Source organism: Trichoplax adhaerens, genomic scaffold (assembly GCF_000150275.1).
Source record: "Trichoplax adhaerens TRIADscaffold_1 genomic scaffold, whole genome shotgun sequence".
In the NCBI taxonomy this organism is placed as follows: domain Eukaryota; kingdom Metazoa; phylum Placozoa; class Uniplacotomia; order Trichoplacea; family Trichoplacidae; genus Trichoplax; species Trichoplax adhaerens.
In genome coordinates, this window is record NW_002060943.1 from 10,180,018 (window position 1) to 10,206,903 (window position 26,886).

Genomic DNA, 26,886 nt, shown 5'->3' on the forward strand with positions numbered 1-26,886 from the left:
CGCTATCAACGTCTCAGTATGTTGAATAAATAATTTACAAAGCAATTCTAAAGCTATAAATAACGAAGCTCATATTACCTCAAAAAAGCGGTCATGATGGCTACCTTCGATGTATACTGTCTTGCCTTTCAAGCCTACGATATTCGAAAATGGATGATAGATCCTTCTTATACACACAGAAGATACACCCGGATGCACGCCTTCTCGGAAGCATCTGTTGCTTCAACTTGTAGTCTACTACAGTATATATCTATTGCAACCACAGTAGTGTACTGTACTGTACTGTACTGTACTGTACAGTACTGTACGTCTGTAAAGTATAGTACAGTACACTTCACTGTACTGTCCTGTACTGTACACTGTACAGTACAGTACAGTACAGTACAGTACAGTGAACAATAAGCCAGTGAAACTTTTCAAAGAAAATCGTTTTTACACGATTTTTCAACTCGTGGTTTTATCAGCCGCATCCATAATACTGTACAGTACGGTAGTGTTGCGGTAATCTCATCAGAGATTACAGTACGAAAAATTTTATTTTACAGTTCATACTGTACTGAAACACTGTTCTGTACAGTACTGTACAGTACAGTACAGTACAGTACGGTACTGTACTGTACGCCATAGAGTTGAGAAAAAAACAGTTGTACTGTACAGTACAGTTCGTTTTTTTCTTGAACTCTGTGACGCGTCGGGCATTCAATCGAGGTTAAAGAAAAGGTCAGTACACGTTTACCGTACAAAGTTTTTACACACGACCGTACAACCCTGTACAGGTGTATCAAAGTATTTTGTCACTTTGAAAAGCATCAACCAGTGATCTTAATAAGCAAGTACTGATTAAGAGTTGTTACATTCCATAGCATTTAATATTAATATATCCATTCTATTATAGCTTTACTGTATTTTTAAAGAAAAATATTGCCCGAAAGTGACAAAATGTTATAGTACTGTACTATACAGTAGATTGTACTGTACTGTCGATAAAAGAAAAGAAAGAAAAAATGTACAGTACTGTACTGTACTGTACAGTCCTGTCACTTTAATGTACAGTACAGTACAGTAGAACAATTGAGCACCGTCTTTTAAGCATACAGTACAGTACAAGGTGTAGAATTTCTTTCTAAAGTTTTGATCATTTTATCTGTTTTTTTTAAATCTACAGTACTGTAGATCGAATTTCTACTGTACACCCTGTACTGTACAGTACTGTACTGTACCGTACAGATAAAAGAAATTACAGTACAGTACTGTAGAAAATTCGGAATTTAATACAATATTACGTAGAAGTTGCTCAATTAACCTCATTTTAATCAATTAAATTAAAAAGCCTAGTTATTCAGCTTTATATTCGTATAATTTTTGTTACATTTTGATTCACTCTCGTGATTTTAGGGCAGCTTAAAGTACTCTAATTCGAACTGGTTCACACTCAGTATATTAACATATCGAATGCCTCTCAGCGAAAAAAAAAGACTCAGCTCTAGAGCCCTATAAAAAACACAAAGTTCAGAGTTTCCTCTCAGTACCATGAACATGAAAGTAGTATCACGGTGACGTATGAGTTAGGAATAAACAAGGAGATGCCACTGAGGTTAAGAAAATAGATGACCCATCGAAAAGCTCGATACTTTGTTCTTTCTTTGAACTTTGAAAATACATTTATGGGTCTGTTTGAGGCTTGGTCTACAGATTGTAAGCCCAATAGCCCATATTTGCTTAGAGTTTCCAGTTAATGCTGTTCGTAAAGTATGATACCGTTAAGGGTACTATAGGTGTATTAATTACTAACTGTAAATTACTGTACTTGTATGATTCCTAAACTGACCTTTGGAGGGCTACGAAAACTCTTTATGATAATAAAGTAAAATAAACAAACAAATAGTACTGAACTATACTGTACATTGACCCGAAAGGGCGAAATCTAGTAATGTACGTAGTTTACTGTTAGCACAACGTCACAGTGATTGTAATACTACGTTTCAACCTACTTCTGCAATTGCTGGCTATCGTTCAGTACTTTACCATGCCGTTATCCACACTGAACCTGGTTTGCAATCTTTGAATATTGTTCGCATTACGCGTGCGCTTGTGCAGTTTGTTGTACATTGAACACTACAAGAACTAGGGACTGACTGTAAAGACTGCGGTCAATCCCTCTGATATTTGCCTACGATGTTATTCTACTGCAACTACCATATTCTTAACGATAAAATAATTACCGTATCATAGGGTTCAGTATTAGACATATTCTGCTTTTATCCGTGATCGTATCTGCCAGAAATCCCTCGGATTTTTAAAGATGCCTTATGAATGGATCATACATTTATTTAATAATTAATTAGCTATTCTTCATGAAGTAAATCAAGTATTTATTTAAAAACGATATTGTGCTTCAATTAGCTTCGTTATCCTATTTTATAAAAACGGGTATGCAAGCCAGATCTAAAAATAATTATTCACAATATCCAAGAACCTTAAAATGACATTCCTTAACTTTTTTAATCTCGAAGATATTTGTAATATACTGTAGTATCGTTTACGTTCTAATCTCATAATATAATTTAGATAGCCTCTGAATAGCCATAATACAATATCAAAACCTTAAGTATGAGAATACCCGCTCATCGTATACTTTTAAATGAAAGAATACGTTAGTACTTCAAATTGTTTAGTTGTCCACATCATCGTTTAATGTAAGTAAGTAAATCTTATGTACGAAGCAATCTTAATAGTATGATGCTATTGTAAGGAAATTAATCAAATAGTGATACTTGTGTATATATACGAGTATAAACTAAAGTGAATAAATACGTAAATATAAATATTGCAGTATTAAAGCAATACAATTATGTATGATGCGTCAGAGAGCCAGTAGGTACGTAATGTATATAGATATCGAAATTGTGCAAGTTCGTAAAAAACTACTGTAATTTCTTAACATATTGATATCATTAACTTAGCTTCTCATTATCGGTATTAAATCAGATTAATAATCAGTGATTAATCGTAATATTTCATAGAATTAAATATATAAAACAGTTTATGAGCTTTTATTATTGTCGAGAACCGAAGAATTTGTATAGCGACGAGTACCATCAGGATATGGCGGTAGTTCTTGCACGAAGTACGTTGTTAACTCCCCTTTACCTTTCACTGGTATTTTTCCACGACATATAAGAGTAAATCCATATGACTGCAATATTGCTGCCGTCTCTTCACCAACCTTACATATTAATCATTAATATAGAGATTATCACCATGAAGATTAAGTCTACAATGCTCGTATGTTGGGTTACTTTCTATGCTATAGGTATTAGAGCATGCAAGAATAAACAAAGGTGATAAATAATCTATAGACGTTGCACTAATATGGCAGCCTTTGCAATTTTTTATCTAAAAACATAAATACAATCTTTTTTGTAATACCTGAATATGACCAATTAAACCAGTTGTATCCATACGACTAGCGACATTAACAGTATCGCCCCATATGTCGTACTGTGGCTTTCTAGCTCCAATTACTCCAGAAACAACCGGTCCATGATTTATTCCTCAAAAATTTAAAATTTAATATATCTAACTATTACAAAAAGATGAAATTATAATCCTATGAATTTTAAATAGCAATAATAAATAATCTAAAATACATAGTACGTAGTATGGTTTGTATTACCAATTCTCATTTTGAAATTGTTGAAAGCATGAGTATTGATACGATTTATGATTGACATCAACGCAAAGGCATATTCTACCAAAACAATTACAAAAGATTCTTGCGTCTTGGGATTTACTATTTCTTCATTCTGTGCGTAAATCCAATAAAGGTAATAATATTTCAATCACATCGATATTCTGTATATCTATCCTCGACTCAATATATCAAAATTAAATATATTTAAGGAGAAAGGATACTTCACTAATCAATTTAAAACTTCATCATCTATTTTAATCTTGAAGAATACGGATGTACTATTTAAATTTAATGTTAGTAGTAAAATTGAAGTTATGAACCGTAGTAGGCTGTAAGCCAGACGCAGCCATATAAGTGCTGTTAATAGTTTTAATCTTGTCAATTTGCGAAAATTTTGGTTTCAGTAGAAGCTATCCGACAAAAATGAAAAGCAAAAGATATTTGTTACGGATTTTATACGATTTCTACCTTTAAATATGACTATCACCAGATTTAAATCAGTACCGGTACGCATTACTTACTAAAAGGGATAATTATCATTAAAAACTATATTATTGAGCTATAATATTATATTTTTGATTGTACGTAGGCTATAATTCGATTAATGTTTCAAGCAAAGTACAGTATTCTAGTCTAAAACTGTTAAATTAAATAAATTTAACTCTTACAGATTATCTTCCTAAATGCAGTTATTATTTTAAAATTTAACTATATTAAAGTTTACTCAATTCGAAGAACGATTCCCTAATAAAATCAATAATATAATTTATGACGCATGATGCCTAAGATATTTAGTAAATATCTGAACCCTGTAAATTAGGTATCATTCTTATTTATTACGTGGAATTAAAAATAATAACAATTACTCTGCATTTGACTATTACTCACATATTAAATTATCTAGTATTAATAACATCATGAACGTAATTTTTCTTACTTCGTCGAAATCAATAAAAATTTCATTTAGCAATCGGAGACATTCAACACCTTGATTATTTGCATCATTTTCAACGTAAAATGAAGGGAAAAAATTAGGAATCGAAGCAAACATGACACCAACAAATCCATGAGAATTGGCCAACAATTCCTTAGCAACCAAGATAAAAGTAGGAATAATCAACTTAAAGTCACATTTTATTCATTGTCTTCATCAAAATTAGTATCTAAAGGCAGCACTTATACCGGAAGATAAATACCAAATATCAAATATTTTTAATTATCATCGAATGTTGTAATTAGTTATAATAACTAACATCGGGGTTATTGTTCGTCGTGAAATGGTGTGCCGCATGAAGAGGTAAAAGACTTTCCAATAAAGTTGAGTTAATTGAATCTACTGCTTCAATTTCTTCTTGTTTGTGATGACACTAATAAATAAATGCGGGTATTTTAAATTTAGAAATCAATTGTTTATCAACTTTAAGATTTATAATGTAGATTTATTCAAAATCTACATGATACATTTTACAGTACTATATTTAATATATCGTGTTAAAACATGACGCCATGCAAAAAAATTGCATTTTACTAAGCTTTTGGCAACACTTACTTGAACTTGCCATAAGAAATCTATTCTAGAAGTATAATGCACCTACATGAAAATTTATTAAAATAAATTTTAAACTTTAGGAGAGTTACTAAACACTCGTATTAAGTAAATGAGGAAGAAAATTTCATGCCTGTCTATCTAAAGCTAGTAACATCACACAATAAGTTGTAATCACAACGACCGCTTCATATCTGAATTCAATAATTTGCTTCTTGGGCCTAAATTATAATTAGAGAGGTTTCTAAGTAATCATTTTTTCAAGGAATAAAAGAAGATAACGTGTTAGATAAATAATTTACCTCTTATCATATTGAATATGATCAAAATTATCGAATAAGGCTTTATAAAAATCCAAAAATATTAAAAAGTATGCAGTTGCTATCAAAGTAACAACAAAGTATTTAACCGGACTGGAAGTTTTTAGAAATGCACCAATGGTAAATAAACTCAGCATCATAGCATAAGCAAAAGCCTGCAAAAGTAATTTTCAAGAAGATGCAACAGATTAATAATAGCAAGATACATTTATTACAACATTTAAAATCTGAGTATATATTGTATTTAACCGAGAAAGATTTATTAAATTTAGAATTTCGCGTAAGATTAGATATATATGTAATTTTATTATGCCTAACCGGTGCATAATAACAGCGAGAACTTTGATACATTTCTTGACTTATGCTTTTACTAATTTCCTGACTGTTGTTACTGCTATCATTCAATTGGTGATTTTGTAAATAGAAGTCTTGATCACAAGGAATCTAATGAATAAGACAAAGTCCTTAGGTATCGATTATATAGGTATTATTTTAGGATATATATTTAAATTGATTGTGGACAAAATCGCAATTTTTGCATAGTAATAACATACGAAATAGTAGTACAAATAAATGTAGAAGAATCTTATTTAAATGCGATCTATTATGCTATAATTGTAGTAAAATTTGGAGAATCAAGAAAAATGCTTTGCTACAGATGTATATCTATTTAAACTTACAATACTCATGAATGAAGCTATCAGAACTGTTATCATAACAATTGTCGCTAGGAAGTTACGTGCGTGATGACTTCTCATAACTCGATTGCAAATTTTTTTAATTGGATTTAGGACAGTAGATTTCATAGTACACTATGAAAAGATTAATCAACATTAGTATTTCTTATTATTTACCTAAGTATTACTACAATTCACAGTTGTTCAGTAAAGTAATTAAATTTTAAAAGTAAATTGAGTTTAAAAGCATAATTAAAGGAGTAAAAATACCTTGCATTTTCCTAATGTAGCAACAAGTGCGATGAAGACGAGTATAATAAAGGCACATGGAAACGTTACATAAACAAATAGTGTCCTACGACTTAATATTAGTAATAATAGCAGATATTAGTAAAAGCGAATAAGGTAATTTATGGAATGTAGTATCAATAGTCATACGTATATCATAAAGCTACTTTTCACAAACCTGGGAGTCACAGTAAGTATAATAACCGTTACAAAGCAAAAAATAATTAAGGAAACATATACATAAAATTTAAATAATGGATCTTCGAGCCCGCAATACTAGCAGAAATGAAGCGAAATATGGAAAATAATTACAATTCCTAATCGTAATAAATTTTAGAGGTTTCCCTTAAGAGATAATTTTAAAATTATCCTATCGCTTCGAATTCATCTTACCTCTTTTTCAAGTTTGGTATCATGAAATCGTAATGTCCAATAGTTCATATACTTTGTCCATTTAACATCATCGTCTTTACTATAAAACGATTGAATTAATGGCTTGTAATAACTTGCAACTTTCATCAATAATAAATAATCTTTACTTTATCACTAAAGGTTATTTAAAGATTAAAAATTTCGCAGCTTATTTATTGGTTACGAAATTTTGAGTATCTATAGCAGATAATACATGTATAGTTAAGTATAAGAAGAATTTATATAATTGTCAATAATTTGTAAATATAGTCAAGGTAGTATTATCTATAGTTAATAATACTAACCTTATTTCGGAGTCATCCAAATATTTTAAAATTGATAGCTTAATCTTATTGTCCACTTCCTCCATTTCTCGTTGAAATGTTCTCAGAGTAACACTTACTCTATAATAGCGTTAACTTAGAGATTAATATGCACGTATAATATACCGATATAGGAAAATATTATAATTTTAGACCAACCTTGGTAATTTAAGATTGTCTAGTTGAACTGGTATTTCAGAATCCCTCTAACACGTTTAAAATTCGATTGTTAGAACAAATCTTAAGGCAGCCTATTTCCAGGTTTTAATTGCATTTACAATTTGATTTAAGGGAAATTGGATATGGATTTACTAGTATATTTTACAATGCGTCGTACTAACGTGCTAAAGATAGAGGAAATAGTAGATACCGTACTGAATACAGTAGCGATAAATATTCGATTTTGAATTATCTGAACATCCTTTATACATATTTGCTTGTACACCATGAACTTGGATAATGATGAAAATCAAGATTTACACGTATTCTATTAATAAAAGCCGTATTGCAGATTAATACTTAGCGCTTGTAGTAATCAGTTTACTAATATCACTTATCTCAGTAAGAATTTAATAGTTTTATATTCAACCAGGGTCTATCTATTTTAGCAATTTAACCATTCTTAAAACTCATAATACATTGAAAAACTGTTGTGTATTATTATTAAGTAATATCATTATAGCAATACATAATTCGACAAATACTAATGCAGTAATACCCTATAGTTTTACAGTATATCACAGTTATAATAACCCCTATATCAGCATAACAAATATTATGTTATCAGCCACAAAAAACTAAAAAACTATAATGCTATTTATTCGATTTAACTGGATAAACAAGTCAATGACACGCTAAATAGTGCTATATTGAAGTACTAACGACGATACAGAAAAATCCGGTAAAAGCAGAGTTCTATACGTATAAGGCGTTCGTTGATCACAAGAACTCACACTCCATGGTAGCCTTCAATATGAGGGATATTTTTATAAAATTTAACCATAAATGTGCTGAGGTGATAATATTTTTGTTTATAAAAAATAATCTTCACCCTGATCGACGTATACCGAGTATACCATGATATCATAATGATATTCTAACAAATTTTTCTGAATTTTCGAAAATATGTGGGTGATTGTAATTAACAACTATCAGCATCATTAAAATCACTTGATTGCCGTCCTTAACATATTTTCGATCGAAATAGGAATACCCGTGATGTTAGGAAATATTTACCGATAGAGGGTTATGGGCTATTCTCTTGAACGATAATTCTGCAAAAGGTTTATCAGCTCCCCAATGTTCAACAAATTTAGACAGAGAGACCTGCCTTCTTCGGTTCCTTCCTTTATCATTACTAAATGCTGCACCCTTTGCTAATCCGGATAATTTATTTTTTCTAGCCTGGGAATTAAATATGTAGTATTTTAGCGCTTTCTAATGTTTCTGTATTATGATAATAAATTTAATAAGTGGAAAATGACTATATATTATTTTACAACTGTAGAGTTTTTAAAATGTTTATAATGAGGCAAAACTTACCTTAACCAAAACAGATTTTTCTTTTTTTTGAATGAAAAATGTAGAAACATTATGATCTTTCAAGTAAGCATTACGCTCTTGGCCATGGGCATCAATAATAGTAAAATATTTGGTAAGGTGGCCTAGATTTTCAACTGTAGCTTGTGATATATGAACGAGGCTAAGCGGAAAGAAATAAATTAAGTAACTTAATTAAAATATTAGAATATTTTAAGTTACAACACCCAAAAACTTTGTTATTGATATTGCTTATTGATTCGATATAATAAATATTTGATAATGCAATATTGCAAATAAAGCACCCTCAAAAATTCCAAACGAAAATTGACGTTGTCGCTTCAGTATTGTTATGAGATAAAAATATTAGCGACTACAGAATGTAATCAAAGCTTAGATTTGTATCTTTAATAGTTGCAAATGTCATCTAATCCTTTTTACCCTGGCATTCCTCCTGATTCCATATGATTAGCTAGAATAACATCGTTTGACCAAACATCAAACTGCCATTTTTGTTGTCCTAGTATTCCGCATAACACACTACCAGTGTGAATTCCAACTCTCATATTGATATTACTATTTGTTGCTTCGCCGAGCTCTCTAAATTTTACAAGGAAAGTATAAATAATTAATATGTAATATAAATTTTGAAATTTTTAAAAATTGCTATTATATCAGAATACTTTAACCAAGACCACTTAAGTGACCGTATCAAAACTTAATATCGAAAAATGATCATAACATTCCATTGTAAACTTACAAAATCGCTTTAATCATCGCAAGAGCCATTTCAACACTACATTTGGCGTGATTAACTAAGCAGTCGTCATTTACAAATAACCCTGATACACAGTAATAGCAATCGCCAAGAATTCGTATTCTCATGCAATGATTTTTCTATGATTTGAATAGATTAACTGTATTAGTATGAGCCACGAAAGATGTTTCTTATAAGTAAAATTTATGAAACTTAACGATCTACTCTACTAATCTCTACTTTAAGTAGAAAAATATGCCATAGAAAATAATCTACGACATAAAAGGCACTAATATTCGAGAAAAATAAGAATCTTAGTAATTTAGCAATGATAATAATTTACCATCCCATCTTAATCATAATATAAAAGAATATTAATACTATAAAATGTATTACTATTTACCATATTAAAGTAGGCTTACTAGTATCATTCTTCGATTAAAACAGCAAATATATATTACAAGCAGACTATATTTTAGCATCATTACTTTCTCCGTGAGACAGCGACATTATTTTGCGCTACAGTTAATGTAAGACGAAACTTGCCTTTCGATCTGAAATATAGTAGATATCATTCTAACTATACTTTGATCAATTCTCCGTTACCTTTGCAAGCTGATCAAATTTTCCAAATAGTTCATTTAATATTTGGACTATTTCTCTTGCTGTACATTGAGATGATAGTTTGGTAAAGCCAACGATATCGGCAAATAAAATGCTACACAAAGCAATTTACTGAATAAATTAGCTGCACACACTAAGTATGAATTTTCGTAGCAGACAATAAGATTAAAAAGTAGAAAGGTATACACGACTTTTGTGTTAAATTATAGTCTAAATCCATCCGAGCGACAGATTTAAGTGCTACAGTACGTAACAACTACAATGTAGAAAACGATGTTTTTTAGAATTTTTCGTCAAGTTACCTAACATTTTCGTGCCTAGTTACATAAATTTTATGAAATTGCTGTGGAATTTGAGTTAAATGCCCATTTTTTTGATTTATTGTTGTCATCAATCTAGATAGTTTATCCTTAATGATTTCATCAGCGATATCTTTAGGTAAAATTGATTTTAGTAATCTTTCCTATGAAACAAGGTTTGATGTTTAAATTGCTTAATTATATAAAATTAAAGATCGATTAGCTGCCGTATATTATAATAAAACTAAATCTCATTACGTAACTACTATTAAGTAACCAGTTTTTAATTTTCAAATGATAAATATAACGGCACATTTCATCTTGTTTTAAGTATCTATTAGAATACCTGCTTTTTTCTTTCTTTATCTAACTCAACAGTAGTTTTTATGCAGTCGTATGTGACTATAAACATTTTACGTTGAGTTATATCGAACAGAATTTTGTGATAGATTCCAAAGAGATTGGAGCATAAAAAGGCAAGAAAGTTAATTCCAAGCTAGAAAAGAATTAAGAATATCGGTTCTTTATCTATAATTACTGTGCATCGTTTATCTTTACAGTTATGTTATTTATTGTCAATAAGACCATTCAAAATTTTTTGAGTAGTAGCTTTAAACGAAATTAGCTATAAGTATGAAGGAAATATATTTACCTGTGAGACGTAAACAGGGTTATTGGCTTTAAACCCTGCTATTAGTAGATGGGCAGCGGTCATAATGGTTCCAGCAATGATAGCGGTTAATAAATCTAACGGTAGCATCGTATAAGTCACAAAGATAGCATAAATGACTGATATTACTTGTTCACTTGGTGAAGCAAAACGTGACAATAACATATATAGGTAAGGATCTAATATTATTAGGAAACCCAGCGTAATTGCCCAAGGTGCAATTCGTTTAATATGGAACCGTTTTATTGTAATAAAGGCAGCGGTAATAAACGAAGCAAGCAATCTTAATGCCCATACTATAATCAGCGCAATATTAGGCGTTGTAAATTTCTAGATCATGAAAAACAGAAGGAAAATCTTGATTACTTATTAATATATAATCGAGTGTAATACTGCATAATGCAACATAAAATGGTAATAAGTTGGCAATGAACCCTTAGTATGAAAGTGTATAATGCTAGGATATTTACAGTACCATTCATACTGTAAATATATTTGTATTAAATTATACTATGGAATACCTTGACAGTGGGTAACATGTAATATTTTGTGACATTGTATCATTATTTTGCTAATTTAATATAACAGGGGTTTGCTGCTAGTTTATAAGTACTGGAACCCTAATAAATGACAGATCGGTTATAAAATTGCAGATATACCAAATCTGTACAGATAGATTATGTAGGAACTTGATGTAAGTAGTGCCATGCACAAGGACATTGTCATAAATAACGATATTTTCTAAATTATAATCAGTGTTACCTTAAATTATCGTTAAAACTACAATGGGTTGAATAGTAGATGGAGAATTGATTCATGTACGTAATTAACTTTATTAGAAACATTGTTTGAAAAATTGCCTTAAATTTTTAACAATTTGTACCAGAATTATAAGGAAGACTGAGTATAGATCTGACAGTCTTAAAATATGTCTATTACTGTACCATTCCTTCCTGGATTGGCTTTTTTTACCCTAACACAGTAATTAAGCTTAATACTCGTACGTAGGGAAATCTGGTTAAAGTTGAAGATTGCAAAGTGTATAGATTGCAGTATGTCTAACTTTTTATTCTTATATTAGTGTTTAAAATGTTTAATTGCCTAGTGTATCGTTAGACTATAGCATACAATTGCTAAAATCACTTGAAGCTCATGATTTTATTACTCACAGATATTTTACTTGTTAGACGAGACTCGCTTTTATGAAGATAGGAAAATTTTAAAATATCCTGATAATTCGAGCAAAACGTAACATTCAGCTATGGAATAGTGTTTACCTAATTTGTATAGATTTACTTTTTTAAGTTTCGTTACATACATATGAAGATATAACGAAATTTCTCTTATTAGATTAGAATTAATACCATAGATACGGTGGTCAATTTTGGCAATAACTCATTATTCTACAGTGTTCTCTTCCTCACACGAAAATTAAAATAGTCTTGCCATAGTTCATAGATCCAATATTTGCAGGATTGAGTTCTGTCCCTTTACTAAATGTATATTGCAGTGAGATATTATACCAATATGGTGCATGCTAAGATATTAATATGTATTCTTTATAGTAAGCATGACAAACATTAGAGGTTCGGTATTAGTGAATATGATAACTACGTGGTAGGTGTATTGTACTGATCACCCAATATCGGTAGGAGGAGTCAAATAAAACTTTGTAGATAATGTTAAGTGTTCGTATGTGTAATAGGGTGTGCTTTAGGTTGTAAGATATAATAAGAATATAACGAGAAGCGTGAGCATTCTGTAAGGTTGATTGCATAAGACATTAAGCTGAATAAGGACTGAAACATTATATATATGATTTTTTTACTTTACTAACAACATGTACCAGCATGTACCAATAATGCAATAAAACATTGCACATGGGCTATATATCTGTGGATAACAAAGCTAGTACAGATAATTGTAATATCACGATGAAATTATTTTCTTTTTGAGCTGATATGATGTCATTAGAGAATTTATACGACGGATTACTGTATGTAATGTTGTTTTATAGAATAACAGATCATTTCTGTTATTGTATAAAGCACGTTACCGTATCTCGGGTTTTCTTTAAATCTCTTATCTAAATCTCTAATCATAGTAAAGTAATTACAGTAATATATTTACAATTAATTGGAACTTTGAGCCAATATTAATATATATTTCTTATTACAATATTTGTCATTTACAATGAAGATACAATCTACATAATGTAGTCTAGTAAATCTACTTGAGTAAGTAATCGATGTAATTAATTACGCCTACGTAGGGAAAGAGTTCAATGCTCTTCATCAATTCATTAGCTTATATCTTTTTCTAATCATATTTGTATATCAGAATCATTGGGATAAGAAAATAGAATACTATAAGCAGGAATTTCTGAGAATTTCTCTTAGAAGTTCCTGACTATAAGCTATCTATCTATGATATCAACATCATATATGGAAATGCTAATTAAACTATAGTAGTTAAGATCTATTAGCATGGCAATATTGTTCAGTTGTTTCATTCAATTGGGTTTGTCACAGAATAATACAATACTTCTCTAAGTTTTGTAGCATTGCGGTAACATATTGAAATTATTTTACAGAAAAATATATGTAATCTTCTATTTGTCTATAAATACTACAAGGGATTGCATAGTTGTGTTTATATCTAGAAGTGATACGTATATTTGTAGTAAAGGATTCTTCAGTTTAAGATGCAGGATTTGATACTATAGAAAGTGCAATATTTTCAAGAAATCTTAGAATAATGATAACTAAATAAGAGGGATGGCGTTAAAATATGGACGTTTGGTCTAATTTTTGTATCTATCTTCGTTAACTACTTATTATTTATATTTATTGGGCTAATTAGATATTTCAATTGCTAGTTTGGGATAGGAATGAAAAGTTATATTAAAGTGCATTAGTAAAAAGATTATTTTATTTCTAAATTTGATTATACTAGTAGAAACTTCTTGTTATGCTTTAATTTAAAGTAGCTCAATTGTGAATATACATACATAGATAGGTTTAAAATAGATATTTAATTACTCATGATGTATTCATATTCAGAAATTCGATGTGATATGTCCTGATTTGAAGCAGAAACTATCATACAATATAAAATAATATTCATCGTAGGGTGATATCTAATTGCATGTATACCATGATATAGCATTCACTTGGTTACAGTAAATAAAATTCCATTTTTTACTAGCATTTAAGCGTGATTAAGTTTAGCCTATCAGTTAAATAAGTATACTTTAATAATATTCAACAGTATCAAACTTTGATATGACTTCATTTTAATACACAGTTTAAAGCCATTCGTTTATGGCACATGTACAGAGTTATTTGAATTCTGAAAAAACAAACCATCTTCTCTCACTATTGATACGTAACCCAGAATTGCCATTATTTTTAGTTGTGATATAGGCTACTATGATAAATATCTTTTGAGTATTTTTCGTTTATACCCTTTGTAATGGATTCAAACTGCTATATAAATGTAAGCTGTAAGACAATATACTGATGATACAATTACCTACTATTAGATATTATTTTCTATCGATAGGTCATATTTGGATAAGTGATAACTTCAGCAATGACTGAATAAGGTGTGTATAGGATAATTTGTATAATTAAAATTGAATAGATTCGCCCCGTTACCTTTTTGCTATCGCATAGTAAAAAAACATCGATATAAATAATTCATTGATGTAGCATAATTATACTTCGCAACGCATTATAATTGGGGAGGGAAAAATGATGTTAAAAACAACAGATCGATTAGCAGGAAATGTAATAAATTAATCGTAGTTATTTCAGATTTTTGGGATTCCTGTTATAAATCGAAATTTGAAAAAACATGGTCCCTAGATTGAAATTCACACAATTTTAAATCCTTTGTCATAGCTTTAAATTAAGCTAACCTTGTAAGCTGAAAACAGTCGCATATTCTATCGTACAGAAATATTACTTATTAAAGACAGTAGAAGGAAATTTTTAGTTGATGTAGGGTATTATCATCACTATTTTTTAGATCTCACTTGTATTTTGTGATGATATACAATAGATACCCGTATAATAGAATTTCTATTATTCTAATATAGAAATTATTGATGTCATGTTTTCAATGTAAAACTTGGAAGTGATAGAGTATTTATATTGTAACTTGTAATTAAGAATCACCTAGTAACTAAAAATTTTCGATGAAAGCTAAAAAAAACACATGACGCGAATTTACTGGGATAGTTTTTAAAACGTCGTAACACTTGGCATATCCGTTTGTGCAAGAATAACAAATGTAGTCGCTGAATGATCTGTATTGACTGTAAATAACTAACAAGTAACGAGACGTGCGCTATCCTACTAATTTTATTATATTAAGCAAATGTAACCTATATCTTAATTACATGAAATTATTGAGTGGCGTAAAACGTATATGGGTAAATAAGAATTATGTACTATTATATCTGATATTATATTAGGCTTACCTTGTCTCTGCTGACATATAAACCGGCCGAAATACAATCAGATAGCATTGTGACAAAAATTAGAGCTCGAGCAGAATATAGCTTTTGTTGAAGGCAGTAAGACTGATATAGCTCTTCATAACCTTCGGAAATAAATCTTGGTTGTAAGCATTGATATCGCCAAATTAAAACTCCTACGTCATTTCTATCAGACATACTCGTATTTAGTACCGATGCAGTACTATAGCGTTCAGATCGTTTAGTTTTCGAAGTAATTGTTGCCATAATTTAGACTTTCAATATATGAAGGGTGACAGTAACTCAGCATAAGCAGTTGTTAGAATTTAATTGAAGTCGAGAGACATAATATGTGCAGTCCAGCAATTACTTTAAGAAGGTTCGATGAATCCAGGGCAGAGAAGGTTTGATTGCGATTACTGTAATTGAGAGAGAAAGTAAAAAGCAAAAGTGTTTGTAAATAAGTTTAGTTCGACTCAGACAAGCTTTATTGCTTACAGTACTAATTTATTCCTTTTTCATTAACTTTATTGTATAATAATTACCACTGCTATAGTGATGAATCTTCTCATTTTGCAAAATGAAGTAAAGTGATACTGCAAACCAAATTCTAAATTAATTAGATTCGAATAATCGATTAATATCTTATCGTAATACAGAATAACATTATACTATTATAGTCTTAATATTGTAACCATCGACAGATAATGCCTAAAGACATACAAAAATTATCTAATATCGATGTGGATAAAATATTACATTCCAATTGATGTGACTACATCAGTACAAGGTATTATCGATTGCGTTAGTATGATCTCCAGTGAATAATGGAATAAATTTAACAAAGAAAACTGTCGTTTTCATCTTTACTGATTTTTTTATCAACATTGATAGAAATGTACGATATCTAGCAAGTTTCGTTCATCTTAGTAACATGACGGCATACGAACGCTATCACAATGCGTCAATGGAATATTACGTTTTCAACATTTGATCTATTCAGTTAATTAATTAAAATAGTTTAATAGCTAGATACGGAAGTCTGTTTTAGCAATACACCCAAGATGGTATACAGTAAACATTTATCTCCTGTGTAGAATACGGTATTAACAGTAAGGAAAGTTTCTATGAATACTATCAACATAAAAGCTTCTGTTACGTATATTAAGGGTGAAAATGGCTACTTGCTTACTTTCTTATTTTATCTAATAATTCGAGTTTATTTTACATTATGCATGAGATTTTTTATAACTATAATACAATCTATCTAATTTATTACCTTCTGTTTTAGGAATAAAGTTCTATTAGTTATATCATGATGAATTAGTAAGCATCTTCGAAGTGTCGTTTATCTTTGGAAAGTAGAGATTGGTTTAATTAAGATCATAAAATGGTGAAAGTTGAGAGAAAAAAGAATCTCTAATTGTAGGTTACCGTAATTCAATGCTCCAGGCTGGAGATAATTCGTTTAGCCTCACAATATTCCGGTGTTTTTAAGATTGCTTCTTCGAAGAATTCGATTGCTACGCGTTGTGATTGTCAATTGGCTGAAACCTATTACTGTAGTGTGATAGTTAACACTTTTATTCTTTCAAGTTTCTCGCTTAAAGACAGTTTGTATGCCAGATACGGTATTTATTAGTCCAGATCGCAGGTTCAGCTTATTGCAATAGCCCTTCTAGCCAGGATGCTATGTTAATTTTTGGCCGCTAGCTTGCTGCTGTATAGTATTGTTCTTATACTAAAATGATTCCTTTCTAATCGGTATTGATTAATTGATTGATACTACTAATAATGAAAGCTGCTAATGAAGTTACAACTCGGTCTAACATAGAAAATAATGGTTTACAAATGGTTGCTTAACGTTTTTTTTTTGCCGCGAAGACGATTTACCACCTAAAATTTTTTCGTGAGGCTGTAGAGGCGTATGATACTTTATGTAATATCTTTGATGATATTTACGTGATCTCACTGGATAGAATAGAGCACAAGTAGATGGGGCTGCTGTGCGCTATTGTATTTAATGTGAGTATTAAAATAGATGTCTGCAACACCCCTAAGTATTAACTTAAACAGCTGATCACAACAAGGATACGTCGGCACAGGTATGCAATTATCGTCCAGTTGTCTGGCTATTTTCAATATTGATTACAAGCTGCTGAGTGAATGCTAAACAGCGAATACTATATAACTGTAAGTAAGAACAAAGAAAAATCTACTATGTAAGTAAAGTATGATAATATAATTACTTTATTATATTATTATTATTATTTTATTTATACACCTACATGTACTATAGTAACCTGTCAAAATATCACAGATATAGTAGGCTATGCATTAAGTATGCAATATGCATTGTTGTTATGAATACAACAATATGGATAGCAAATGATAATATTAGAAGTTATACATGAAACGGATAGTCAAATACGTTATTAATTCATTGTAGTAGTGAAGCAATAAACTAGCAGTGATAGAGTGATTTAAAAAGTGAAAATTTAAATAAAACATTGGTGCAGTCGCTATTTAATTTTACAGGTAATTGCCGTAGCTTGCTATATACACTGAGGAAGAAAATCCGTAGATCAATGATTCGGTGAAAGCGGTCGAGCGCATAAATTTATTTCGTTTCTAGGATTCCTTTTGTATCCTTTCTGTCTTACTTTTGCCGATATTTTTAATTGGCTTAGGCATGTACTACCAGATATATAGGTACATTTAGTAGTTCATAGCTTAGATTACTATAAATAATCTACTGTAGTTTTAAATTTAATCAAGCATTACATAAATACTCGAATATAGACGTTGTTTTAGTCAGTAAATTGATATAGTTTTTATAGTTTGTAGTGAGCTTATCTGTAGATACTATATATATGTATTATATAAATATATAATCACTCACTACGGGAATATGCGATTACACGAGTATGAGATGCATTGCACTGTAATATCGACGGTACCCTATCAGGTCAGTACACTTACAATTTGATATAAGTATGCACTAAATTACTATTGAACCCTAACCCTAAAATTACTCCTGTTGATTTGTGCCAAGGCTTATTATCAATATAGCTGGTTTAATGTCTATGATCACGCTACACAATCGTTCAGTTATCATGGCTTTGGATGATTTGGGATATTACCTTAGTATACATGCAATATTTGATTATTAATTGATCAGTTATTGAAGATTTAGCTAGGTATGATGACACTATTTTCAGTTCTTACTGAAATACATATACTAATAATAAAATGTACATTAAATGTTTAAGATTCATAATATTCTCGTATTGTACGTTATGTATTACATATACATAAAGTACCGAATCAGTTATTATTTTACCAGAAAGTTATTCGTTCATGTGTGATTTTATTAAAAAAGCTATAGGCATTTACTGAGTGGACCTAAATGCTACAGTTTACATCATATTTAGGATAATTTAAACTATCCAAAAATAATTTAAAATGTCAAATGGAGAAACTTTAATTAAGAGTAAAGCGTATTTAATTCTGCTCATTAGCTATGTTGATTTTCTTGTAAAGGTATCAAATATATTATATCGTGCTATCAGGAATACTATTACATTAGATTTGGATTTTAAACGGAAAGGAAAGCAGTTCTTATTTGTAGTATATGACATTACCATATTTTGTGAATTAAAATTATTAATTTTATTGGTTGAGAATTTTTTCAGTCTAAGTGTTTTCAGCCAGCTTTAGAGCATTTGGCCCGCAATAATATCAGAAATACCGATACACTTTATTTAATAAAATGTTTCCAATTTTGAAGCGTAACGTAAGTAATATTTGGAAGACTTTATGATGTCGTACTGCTGCATTTCTTGAATTAGGAATTATTGCAATTAGTTAAGCTTGTGCCGCCAGATTTATTATTGTTACACATAGGCCTGTATAAAATTTTAGATAGGCAAAAATACGCGTACATACGTAAAAAGCATTGTTATTGCTGCCGCAGTACTTTGATATTGTCGTAAATGCAATTTACCGTTAATTATAAATATATACAGTATATAATAGTTGGTTAAGAAAGTTTAGTCTTTAATTTTATGTCGGGTAAATGAGTCAAGGTTTGTCATGAGAAATGACTTGATATTAAAGTGTGCACAATTAAACGTAGATTCTAGGATAGTCCCCTTTTTAAAAGTCTATAAGCCAAACTGAGATATTATAGAAGGTTTATAACATTGCGTAGATTAGTTCAAGTGCATGCTTGTTGTTTCTATTTTGTTCGCGTATTTATGACTCTACGCGTATGTGTTTGGATCCTGTAGAGGTAAAAATCTGCACATTTTGCGTTTTATACATAGTAGTGTACACGTTATGACATTACATAATTTATATTTCGAGAGTAGTTTGAGGATATTCCGTAGAGAATCTCGTAATTTATTGCTAAAGTAAAGGTCTGGCTATGCGATTTCAAGAAATAATTCTTGCCAGGTGTAGAATGTAGGTTATAGTGTTATAAATTCATTAAATTTTAATTTTATTTAATTTATAGGGTTTAAAACTTTTATATGTTCTGATCAACTTTATGTCGCCTGATTTGAAATGGATTTCAAAGAATTGTCTAAAAAGCACCGGTAAAATTACAAAAGGCTATGTTTGTTTTACAATTATTGCTTGCATTGTTTTGCCATTGATTACATTAAATAGCGCAGTACTATCACGACGTTTTCACGAGGTCACCACTTCGTGTGTAAATAATTTTAATTAATTAAAGCTGATAAAAATAAAAAATAAAGGCTTCTATACTGTACAGTACAATGTACATATGATATAGTACTAACCAATGCTCCATACAATATTAACATTACAGTACAGTATGTATCAGAGTAATACTGGCTAGTGTGCTCAAGTGTACACTGCAACGCTACAGTGTGCTGCCGTCTAGTAAGTGCTCTGCCGTATGGACTACAGCTGCTTGCAAATGGAACCGATGCAACGTTGCAATAACGAACTCTTGGCTTTTCGAGCACTTTTTTACAGTATCAAAATGCGGCTGCATTACAAATCAAGAGTCTACTGTCAGGTTTGTCCTGCTGACATTTACCTATAGTACGATTCTAACTACTGACGATTTCCTATCATCAGGACGAACAGTATACACCACTAGTCTCTCTTTTAGACTTAACTGAACTCCAACTTTATTTGAAAAAGTCGGTCAATTTAGAGCAAATCGACATCAACGTTAAACATGAATTAATTATCAATTCAGTTGATAGATAATAATAATAATATTATACTGTACTGTACGAGTATGCAGTTATCTATTAAAAATATATTAGATAAAATTGTCTTAAGGAAATTAGGTTACGACAGCTATGCATAGGTTACTCCGTAACAGGCTGTTAAAGTTAGTTACAGTAGACAGCATCTGGCCGCCATCGTTTGAAGTTTCTTTAACTTCTACAGTACCACGACGATTCCTGATCATCGGTTTAATAGCCCCAGACAATATGTACTGTACAGTACAGTACTGTAAGGTACTTCAGTACAGTTTGAAAATATAAAGGCAAGGAATAATACTGTACAGTACTGTACTGTACTGTACACTGTACAGTAGTGTTCTGCCCATTCGCACTGGTATTGTTCATGATATTAAGCATTGTTGTTTCTGAATAGTACGGTAATAATCTATTGTACTGTACTGTACCGTGACAGTAGCACAAGTTGTGTATACTGTGCGGTATGCACATGATGCCATAATGATGCTGCATACCACGCACTGGTGACCTGCTGGCTTTGATTACAGTAGCTGCAGGATTTCACTTCAAACGTTTTATGTTGTAGGTGCAAATTGTGTCTTATTGATAGCGGTAAGGTTTCTGTATTTTATTTTTATTTTTTCATCTAATGAGATTAAAAGAGTCACATCGTAGGTTTTAGAATGTTATCTTACTAGTATTTATTCTTATAGAAGTAATGTGCATCATTGCTTATTGAATTGAAGTATTAAAGTGTGAAATGTTCAGTTCACGTTGCAATTTGTGATTGTTTTTAAGCGAAGAATCGCAGCTTAATATTACAGCGTAAAGTAAAATCTTGGATAACCTTGGTTTTCTTCTTTGAAGGAAAATGGCTCTTATCAGCAATTCTGCCTTGCTTCAACTCCTTAGACATAGCAAGATGATCAATACAACTGCAGCCGCAAGTTGCAGATCGATGTACGTATTTTTTTTTGAGCAAATTACAGCCATTACTGCTGATGTACAACTTAGGGTACATGTTGATCTTAAAAACATTGCACTATGAATCTGAAGTACTGCAGTAGCTATCTTTATCAAGACTGATTGGTTTATTATGATACTTATGGTTATTTCACACTCTTTATAGTATTGATGTGCATGTACTGGCCGTTGCTTAAAAAATTTATTCGTAGTTTGCTCGAGAGGGTAACTTGAAGTGCAGAATCGCTCAGGATTACAGCATTATTATTGAGATAGCAGTAGAGTCTGCACATAGTCTGCATAGGATACTACAATAACGGTCTAGCTAATACTTCTCACCAGATTATGTCAATAAATAAAATTATCGTCAACGGTATACAGGTAGTGTTTTCAGCATTCGAGTATACAAACGAATTTTTAATATCAGATGAAAGTCAACGCATAGAATGTTTTAACCAATTTCTAGTCCGTGAAATTGATTTGATCCTAGTATTTGCTTGCGAGCAAGTGGTTTGTGAGAGATCTACGAAAGCTATTTACTTCAGTACAGTGAAAACGATTTTAAATTAATTAATAGTACATTTACGCGAAGTATCACAAGTGGGGATATTATTAGTTAGCTCTGTATATGTAAGAAATCGTTACATGCAGTTTCTTTGCGCGATCGAATATATGTATACTTCCTGTAGATTAAATGTTAATGTTAACTAAGCATTTCAAGAAGTCGCACAGGAAGAGTCTGTAGACATTTCGTATCAACCTGAGTAATATTTATAAATTGAAGGTAATATTGAGTGTCTTATGATATGAGAAGTTTTAGGCTTTAAATAATCCAGTTACTATACCTTTTAAAGTTAATATTTTAAGACTTGCATCAGTATTAGTGTTTTGATTTTAATCTTGAGTTTTCAGGTTAAGCAGCAAACATTGATTGCACTATAGGTAAATCAAAGCAGAAATAGTTTGTCACTATTCACCAGTATATAAGTCAGCTGAAATAAACCACGGCAGCTAATTTATTATGAGTGTGTACCTACCAAAGTGAGATAATGCCTCTCTGAAATATTTTATGTGCATTTTTAATAACGCTAAAATAGTTGATGCAAAATAACGTGAGATAATATTAGTTTCATAATGGGGATTTAGCCTTTACTAATACGGGTTTTAAGATTGTTGGTTGATTCTATCTAGGTCTGGGCAATAACTATATATTTTTAATTATTTATTTTTCATTTCTTATTGTAAAGCTCTTGGTGGTCTCAGGTAGAGCTTGGACCTCCAGATCCAATTCTGGGAATAACTGAAGCGTTTAAACGTGACAGCAATCCTAAAAAAATAAATCTTGGAGCGGGTGCATATCGTGATGATAATGGTAAACCATATGTACTATCGTGTGTGAAAAAGGTAAAAAGTAATCAACGTCTACAATACCTACCGTATATTGAAATTTTTTTTTCGAAAGAGTGATCATTATACGTGTATATAATCTAATTGTAAAACGTATATTTTATTGCGTAATATACAAGTATACGTATGTTCAGTGAAGGTATAAAATTGATTCGGCCAATTACAGAAGTATGACGTATCAAGTATCCAGTCTAGAGCTTCCAGTAGTTCATAACACGGATATGGAATAAAATAATAGTTACCGCGTAGTAATATAGTATGGTCTACTAGTTTGTTTTAACATCAATGCCTGCGCGTATAGAATAGTAGTAGCACACGATTAGAAGAAAGATCAGAGACAAGAGAGATAATATGCCTAGAAATAATGTTTTGATAATTTGTATTCTTTATTAGGCTTCCGACATCATTAAGAGCGAAAATATGGATAAAGAGTATGCCGGAATTGCTGGTATCCCTGATTTTACCAGCGCTGCAGCCGAACTGGCTTTTGATGCAGATAATGATATTCAAAGAAATGGATTGGTATGTAATTCGCTTACGCTTATGAAGATAAAGCTTCTTTAATAAGAACTGCTATTTTATGCGATAAAGTATAAACGATTATATATCGGGTTTTAAATTCAAGAACGCAACAGTTCAATCAATTTCTGGAACAGGTGCTCTTACTATTGGTGCTGCATTTTTGGTAAGCGGTTAATTGGTTGTTCAACATATATTAATGTTTTCGTGCTATAATGGTATCGTATCGCATAGAATATGATTTCACTTCTTGTATTTGATCTAGCGTAAATTCTTTCCTTATAACAAAACTGTTTATCTACCTTCTCCTACTTGGGGAAATCACGTGCCGCTCTTTAAGTATAGTATATTTTATATTATAGCAATTTTTTCTCATGCTAATCGTTAAATTACTGTATGGCGCAGATTTGCTGGATTAGAAACGAAACATTACCGATATTATGACCAGAAAACTTGTGGTTTCGACGCTGAAGGAGCTTTAGCTGATCTTAAGGTACTATTAGCTTATTGAATTGGTACCGATTTTAATTTAAAATAGAGATTTATAAGAAACGTATAATTACCATGACCTGGCTATGGGTTTTAATATTGGTGATATGGGTTTCTAAAGATGATGCCAGAAAGATCAATTGTATTACTTCATGCCTGCGCCCATAATCCAACCGGAGTTGATCCCAAGGTTAGCCTTTTAAGCTACGTAAAAACAAACGTGTACATTGTACTTTGTGATTATTACAATGTAGCGTTGTGGGTAGTTATTAATAGGTCTCACATTTACATCTATAACATTATAGCCTGAACAATGGCATGAAATTTCACAAGTAGTTAAGGTTAGGTGAATGTATGAACAGTTTTCAAATTAATTTTTTGAAAATTTTTTTAGTCATTGATACCGTCAAATTCAGTATGGCACTAGTAATAACATAATGTTTCGATGTGACTGATCTAGGAAAGGAAGCTATTTCCTTTTTTTGATATGGCTTACCAGGGTTTCGCAAGTGGAGATATTAATAAAGATGCATATGCAGTTCGGTATTTTATTAAAGATAACCATCAAATGGCTGTAGCTCAATCATTTGCCAAAAATATGGGATTATACGGTAGGAATCTGACTAGATAGCTTAGCACTATTATACAGCAGTACGTATAAAGCTTATACTACCAAGGGAAATCCCTTGACACTGCTGATCCTAGTTGTACGATATGACTACAACTCAAAATACGTAAACCAGAGAAATAATATTTTAAGCGATTCTTAATTTATGTTGCCTGTAATCTTTTTAAGGTGAACGTTGCGGTGCATTTAGCATGGTATGTGAATCAGCAGAAGAGGCGAAAATTGTAGAATCTCAATTAAAAATTGTTATACGCCCTATGTATTCAAATCCTCCAATTAATGGGGCTAGAATTGCATACTTAATATTGAAAAGACCTGAACTTAGGAAGGAATGGTACATTTTAGGAATCGATGTATTCATTATTTAATGTTAAAGAATTATTTTGATGTGATATAAAGATAGTTCTTTCAAAGATTGATTTGCAGTATGCGTAAAATGCTAATGATAACTACTTGTAAAAAATTTTTCGAACTTCAAGGCTTGTTGAGGTAAAAGGTATGGCTGACAGGATTATCTCTATGAGAGATCGCCTAAAGACTAATCTTGAGAAAGAAGGTTCTAGCCATGATTGGTCGCATATTACCAATCAGATTGGAATGTTCTGCTACACTGGACTTGCTGCCGAACAGGTAATGGTATTCAGCGGATTAAATTAGTTTATTACGATTACGTTGTCAAATTAAAATGTTTGTCTTCATTTCATTATGTAAGGCTGAACTGTTGCTTGATAAATTACTGTTTTAGTTGTCGTGTTACAGTAAAAGTTTCATTTCGGAATTATGAAGCCAATTTAATTCGTATTTTTATATTTCAGTGTGAACGCCTAAAAAAGGAATTTTCAGTGTATTTGACCAAAGACGGACGAATCTCGATAGCTGGTGTTACTTCGCAAAATGTTGAATATCTAGCTCATGCTATACATCAAGTCTCAAAATAATTCAACCGATTTTTCATGTAGGCACCAGTATTATTACCAGCATTTAAGAATAGTCTTAGTATTTAGATACTGGTCTAATAAGGCTTAACATTTAATTTCTTGCTGATATACTGTATGTCAATTTATAAGTTAATTTTCTAAAATGCATTGAAAACTTATTGACAGATTTTAAATTCTAGACAGCAACCTGATAAATAAAGGTTTTTTTCTAAGCGTCGAGACACTTCAAAGTGCTAACGTTTGTTGTTGATCAGATGCGTTGAAACTTTTTACTAAATTTAATGTCTGACTAAGAATGTACTTAAAATAGATATTCTCGATCGCACTTGTTTCACTGGTATTAATAATGAAGCTTTATCCAACGTTACAGTAGTTAAATCAAACTCAACATAATAAAAAAATTTCATGGGTGAGTCATTCACACAGTCTTCGATAGTATTAAAGACAATTGTTTACCTCTGCAGCTGCTAAATGCCGGCGATGGCGTACCGTCGTGTGATACCGATTTTCTGAAAAATCGCACTTTCTCTGTAGTATTATCGTATGATGAATTATATTATGATTGGGCAGTACACTTGATAGATATACTAAAACCTCGGTTAACCGATCGTTCGAAAATTAAATTGTATAAGTTTACTGTGAAATATTTAAACAGTTTTATTTATAGGAATATTTCCCTAATCTTACTCTCGAAGTACAAAGAATAAGTACCGAATTGGGATCGTGTCATGACTGCGTGTAGCATTAGAAAATTTGGAGGGCCTACTTTAGAAATTATAACGTGTTTTTTGTATATTTATACGGTTGGGATAAGAGAAAGTGAAGTTAAGTGACTAGCTCTAATAACGGACACAAAGAACAAAACTGAAATGGGAGGATTTGAGCTTGGAAATACTCAAATTAGAGGATTAGTCTGATCTGTCGCATTTCCACGATTAATGTAACAGATACTTAGACAGTGTTAAAAATGTTACATTCTGTTATCTGCTGATACACATTATGTACGTAATTGACTTTCCCTTCATTTAGTCATCAATCAAAGATTAGTAGGATTGTGTACGTACAGGCGGTAGGAAGTAGTTAAGT

The 26,886-nt window shown here is 31.0% G+C and overlaps 2 protein-coding genes across 2 annotated transcripts; one reads left to right on the top strand and one right to left on the bottom strand.

The window, feature by feature from the left end:
* Positions 1–3,043: 3,043 nt before the first annotated feature.
* Positions 3,044–15,898, bottom strand: TRIADDRAFT_52497 (uncharacterized protein; the record flags this gene model as incomplete). The annotated part of the gene is made up of 23 exons (XM_002108933.1): positions 3,044–3,226; positions 3,430–3,554; positions 3,677–3,806; positions 4,015–4,104; positions 4,632–4,781; positions 4,948–5,061; positions 5,244–5,285; positions 5,650–5,715; positions 5,879–6,004; positions 6,241–6,372; positions 6,919–6,997; positions 7,242–7,340; positions 7,419–7,465; positions 8,496–8,663; positions 8,802–8,961; positions 9,240–9,398; positions 9,559–9,695; positions 10,162–10,273; positions 10,482–10,642; positions 10,825–10,974; positions 11,131–11,478; positions 15,071–15,097; positions 15,635–15,898. 23 exons carry the CDS (start codon positions 15,896–15,898, stop codon positions 3,044–3,046), a joined length of 3,069 nt encoding a protein of 1,022 aa, XP_002108969.1.
* A 117-nt stretch (positions 15,899–16,015) lies between these two features.
* Positions 16,016–25,800, top strand: TRIADDRAFT_63196 (uncharacterized protein; the record flags this gene model as incomplete). Its single annotated transcript, XM_002108192.1, has 12 exons — positions 16,016–16,035; positions 23,067–23,223; positions 23,620–23,748; positions 23,852–23,911; positions 24,011–24,084; positions 24,151–24,238; positions 24,356–24,424; positions 24,540–24,575; positions 24,695–24,845; positions 25,031–25,196; positions 25,342–25,492; positions 25,678–25,800. 12 exons carry the CDS (start codon positions 16,016–16,018, stop codon positions 25,798–25,800), a joined length of 1,224 nt encoding a protein of 407 aa, XP_002108228.1.
* Positions 25,801–26,886: the final 1,086 nt, after the last annotated feature.